This window comes from Dioscorea cayenensis, chromosome 5, assembly GCF_009730915.1.
Source record: "Dioscorea cayenensis subsp. rotundata cultivar TDr96_F1 chromosome 5, TDr96_F1_v2_PseudoChromosome.rev07_lg8_w22 25.fasta, whole genome shotgun sequence".
NCBI classification, from domain to species: domain Eukaryota; kingdom Viridiplantae; phylum Streptophyta; class Magnoliopsida; order Dioscoreales; family Dioscoreaceae; genus Dioscorea; species Dioscorea cayenensis.
Window position 1 is genome coordinate 2,183,032 of NC_052475.1, and position 5,777 is coordinate 2,188,808.

Below are 5,777 nucleotides of genomic sequence, written 5' to 3' on the forward strand. Positions count from 1 at the left end.
GGTTCGGCCGGCATGGAGAAGCAAAGAAGGAGAAGGAAAGAAGAAGGAAGAGAAAAGATTTTGATTTTAACTCTCGACCTGATACAGTACTGGACTGCTACAGTGACATTCTTGCTACAATATCGGAATACTACAGTACCAGACATAATCTATAGTGTTGGGCTGCAAAAACTACAGGAATAGGCTGGTTTTACTACAGTAATGGGCTGCTACAAAATTTTCTTCTTTTCTATATTACTCTATTGCCCCTCTAACATAGGAATGGGAACAAAATCCAAATAACCGAATTGCCCCTGTTTTTGGCAGGATTTTCGCACATAACAAACTGTGCAATCCAGTAAAGACCTATTAATGCAGAATGACCATTTTACCCTAATGCATTCACAGAAATAAGAGAAGATCCTAGGTCCAAATTTGGACAGGGTACAATAGAGACCTTCTAAAAAAGTGACTAGAGGAAAGAAGCAGCTGCAGGCAGGAGGAGCTCGGGTCAAGTTAACTGCTACGAGACAGACTGAAATAACCGGGAGGTTGAAGGTCGCAGATTCGGGTGCATCTGGCTAAAACTCAGTCATGTTTAGTAAGGTGGGCCATGTTGCAACTGAGTGTTGTAACATCTAATTTTGGAAGGTGTCCAAGTTAAGAAGCCGCGGAGAATTCTAAAAGAGATAATTTTGTTAGACGTCAGTGCGTCTATATAAGAGATACTACTTGAAGATTTAGGATGAGCCAACCGGTGAGAGACTATTTGGTGAGAGCAATGTTTTTAAAACCGGACCGGATAGCGAACCGGTCTCATATTTGGGTCACGGGTTAGTCGGTCCGACCGGATGGTCCGTTTTGGTCGGACCGGATGACGTCATAAATAAATAATTATCTTAAATATTATATATATGTATATATTATATATGTTATATATACATATAATAACAAACTTTATTATATTTTTAATCACAATTATCTTAAATATTTATTTTAATATCATTATGATTTTATCAAAATTGTTGAAGATTCAAATAATTAATCTAGATAAAGCAACAAATACAACTCCTTAAACCTTTTATTTCTTGATCTATTAATCATAAATGGATGATGATAACTAAATAAATTAAACCACTAATTAAATTACTAATTATGCGAGGATGAGACAAGGCATGAACAAAAAAATTCAAAACAAAACTAGAACTAAGTATGGTTAATTTAATTCTCATATTTGATCATCATTACCATTAAAATAAAAGTATAAAATAAAATAAGTCCTAAATGATTTATACCTCTTAAACAATTTATAAGTTTTTTTTTTTGTTTATTTTCTCATACATCCAAACTCCAAAGTTCCAAGAATCCAAACAATATTTTCGACAAATCAAGGCTCAAAGAGCATCATGAAATCAAGAAAAAAAAAAGAAGCCAATTCATGCCCTAAGTCCTTTCTTACAAAAAAAAAAATAAAATAAAAAAAATAAAAACCGGGTTCCATCCGGTTTTGGTCCGACCGGCCGGTTCACCGGGTTTGGCCGGGTTTGACCAGTTCAAAATTTGGTCAACATTAATTCTAAAACCGGACCGACTATGGGCCGGTTCCCGGTTTTTCCGGTCCGACCGGCCGGTCTGGTCCGGTTTTCAAAACATTGGGTGAGAGTTGAGTGAGTGGCTATCGAGTAATCTAGAGAGGATATTTTTTGTGTTGAGAGAGTGAGAGAATGTTGTACTCTTTGTTCTTAAACCTATTTTAGTGGATTGTTTCTCCGGGCCTGACCCCCCAGATGTAGGCAAGGTTGTGCTGAACTGAGTTACTAATTTGCTTGTCTCCTTTCTCTTATTTGATTATGTGTGTGCGTGTTCAATCATTGAGTGAGTTTTTGAGTGGCTTTAGCACATCACCCCCCACCGGAACCATCACACATAAATTATAAACAGAAAAATAAAAAACATATATATATATATATATTTTGGTAAAATCACAAGATTTTTCTTTGTAATTATTTAAAAATATCTAAACTACACTTAATTTGGATTTTTTTAAAGTAACCATCACCGTAGAACTACACTTAATTTGTGTGTGTGTGTGTGTGTGTGTGTGTGTGTGTGTGTGTGTGTGTGTGGGGGAGTTTCAAAGATATTACAGTGATGATTTCTGATTTTTTTCAATATATATATATATATATATATATATATATATATATATATATATATAAAGTAGTAGTAGTAGTAATAATATTAATAATAATAATAATCATGAGTGGGTGAACATGAGCTCACGGTTCAGAGAAAGAAAACCGGTCGGACTGAAAGTAGGGGTATTTAACAAAAACAAAAATGACATTATCAACATCCACGGTCCACACTAAACCCATCACATCGCCCACACAAAATCAACGGCCAAGATCTCCCCATCTCTCCGCCTTGAAGTTCCATAGTCATACCTTCCATTTCCCAATTAAAATAAATAAATAAATAAATAAATAAATAAATAAAAGGCACCCTTCAATTCATCCCCTAATAAAAAACTAAAATAAAAATATTTTCAAAGGCCCACAACTTTTTAATAGTTTTATACACGTTGCTGCTCATTATTTGTCAGAAGTCAACCTTTTCATCGGAACCGTATGCTTCAACCATGAAACTATTGAAAATAATTACATCCCCATTCTTTCTCTTTCCATCTCCAAACTCATATTTATAATTTCATATATTTAAATAACATAAATATATACATATATATAAATATCTCTCTCTCTAAAGTTGAGCCGCAAAACCACATAAGTTTCAATAAAAAAACTTTCTTTGGGGTCCCAACCCACCACTAAAATAACATATGTTAGAGCAGTCAAACACCTCGCCAAACAAACATGCTTCTCTCCAAACTAAAGGAAACCGTGTGTCCCTATATATATATATCCAACTCCTCTCATTCATTCCTTAGATTTTCAAGCTTCTCACTTACTCTTCTTCTTCTTCTTCTTCTTCTTCTTTACTCTTCAAAGACTTCAAGATCTTTTAGCTTTCCATCATAAACAAACATGGCTTCTTCATCTCTCTGCACATCAAAACTAAACTTGTGTGCGAAGGAGAGTAGTATTCGAAGAATTTCGACAAAGGTTACTAATGTCTTAATGTCACGACCAATGACTAAAACTGTTACTGTGAATACGGTGGCTGTCACGTCACTGAGAGAAACAAAGAAGCCGGAGATCAAACCGGTGCTTGCGAGCGTTTGGAAGGAGATTCAAGGAGCTGATGATTGGGAGGATCTAATGGAACCATTGAATCCTTTACTCAGAGATGAGATAGTGAGGTATGGTGAGTTCGTTAGCGCTTGTTACAAGGCTTTCGATCTCGAACCGGGCTCAAAACGATACTTGAATTGCAAGTATGGGAGAAAAAACATGTTTGCCAAGGTAGGGATGGAGAAACCAGGCTATAATGTTGTGAAATATATTTATGCCACGCCGGACATCAGCATTCCCATGCAAAGCACGGCGTGCTGTGGCCGAGTGGATCGGTTATGTCGCGGTTTCTAATGATGAGGAAACAAAGAGACTGGGCAGAAGAGATATACTTGTTTCTTTCCGGGGAACGGTGACTCAGTCTGAGTGGATTGCCAACTTCATGAGCTCACTCACTCCTGCCATGTTAGACCCTACTGATGCCCGGCTAGAAGTTCAGGTTGAGACTGGTTTTTCTCAATCTTTATACTTCTGATGATAGCACATGTAAGTTCAGCCAAGGGAGTTGCAGACAACAGTTATTGTCGGAGATTTCAAGAATGATTAACAAGTATAAAGGTGAAGAAATGAGTATAACTTTAGCCGGACATAGCTTGGGTAGTTCTTTAGCAACTTTGCTTGGCTATGATCTTGCTGAACTTGGGCTGAATAGAGATGGCAATAATGAAATACAAATCACAGTGTACTCGTTCGGGGGGCCTAGAGTCGGCAATTTTGAATTCAAGAAGAGGTGTGAAGAACTCGGAGTTAAAGTTTTGAGAGTGGTGAATGTAAATGACCCGGTAACGAAGCTGCCCGGAGTTTTCCTCAATGAAAATTCAAGAGTTCTTGGGGGAAAGTTTGAGCTTCCATGGAGTTGCTCATGTTATACACATGTTGGAGTTGAGCTTGCTCTTGATTTCTTCGAGATGGAAAACCCTACCTGTGTTCATGATCTTGATGCTTACATTGGCTTGTTGAAGTGCCCGAATATGGAGCAAATGAGCGAAGAAGGTGAAACGTTCAATCTTTTCCACAAGTTGATGGAGAGCTTCTCTTTTCAAGAATTTGTAATTAATCATGAATGGCCTTGGCATCAAGCTGCAACATATGTTGGTTCTTTAGTGCAATCTTTAACCATATAATTAACATTCTTTTATACTTCTCCTTTTGTTTTGTTTTGTTACTATTATTATTATTATTATTATTATTATTATTATTATTATTATGTTAATTTGGTTGGTTTTTGTTAATTAAACCATCATTACACGAAGAAATTCATCTTGAAAAAAATCAGTTGTAGATCTTCTATTTCATGTGATCCGAAATACAACACTTTTCGGAAAAAAATGGAATTATAGGCTTTGAAAGTTTTATATATCTTTACATATCATATAAATCAAAGTCTTCAACAATGACAAAATGAACAAATCAAGAGATAACCTTTTCTTCACTTTCAACACTAAATATCACAGCAAGATTTATATATATATATATATTATAAAAATGGATAAACTATTTATTTATTAAAAAATAAAAATAAAAAACAAACAGAATAAAAACAAACAATAAAAAAAAAGTAACAAAGTAACAAACACGAGGTGAGACAAAATCACCAGTGATGAAGCGCACCTCAACAACAAAATTAAACACAAAGCAAAAAAGAACAAAAACAGGCAAAAAAACAACTGAAAAGATACCTGAAGCCTCCCCATATCGGGAGTGGGATTAAAGATCAATCCTGAGCAGAAGGGAGTTGTGCCGTAGGTCTGGTCATCTAGATGCGCGCTCATAAAATCAAGGAAGGGCCTAAGCTTCTGAATGTGGTCACTTGGGATCACAACAAGATATCAAGTCCCATGGTTCGATCACACTGTTATGATTTATAATTTGCTATAATCTTATAACAAATATAAAACTAGATACATAATCTTCAAAATTGAACAAGAATTGCACCATATTGTAAGTCCATGCAATATAAGTTTTTCTTTTTTCAGTTTCTGATTAATTATGTGAACATATTTACACAATGATAGAAAAACCAATGAAGTTCTTTATATAGGATGGTGATATATAGAGAATTAATGAGCAAGAGATATGTGTAGTAATGAAGGACCACCATTAAAGAAGAAAGAACAATTGACAAGGAGAAATATGGTAATGGGAATGGAGAAGAGATGTATTACAACAAGATGGATGGTTGCAATGTGTTATTAATGAGTCCAACTAGCAGAAAACACATGAAACGCTGACCATTCCACTCCTTGTGAGGTCCACATCCGAGTATTCATATAACTGATTTGCTTTGCAGGGGAGTCAAAGGCCATTAACATTTTACTCTTTGGTTTTATATTATATACCATTTTTATATAATATTTCCTTCTCTCTGTCAGAGTTTTCTTAAAAAAAAAAAAATTAATTATTTTCACATGTTATGCCAAAAACAACAATAATACGAAGAAAAAAAAAATAGTAGCACACTGAGATTTACGTGGTTCGGTCTATATGACCTACGTCCACGGGCAGGAAGATAGAGATTTTTTATTCTTCCCTTTCGAGGAAAAAACT

General features: G+C 35.3%; 1 protein-coding gene across 1 annotated transcript; it reads left to right on the forward strand.

Annotated features, from left to right (window-relative positions):
* Positions 1 to 3,128: 3,128 nt before the first annotated feature.
* LOC120261767 (phospholipase A1-Ialpha2, chloroplastic-like) lies at positions 3,129 to 4,354 on the forward strand. The gene is given in 3 exon segments (XM_039269750.1): positions 3,129 to 3,466; positions 3,468 to 3,681; positions 3,683 to 4,354. Coding segments are annotated over 3 exon segments (1,224 nt in total).
* The last annotated feature ends 1,423 nt before the right edge of the window (positions 4,355 to 5,777 follow it).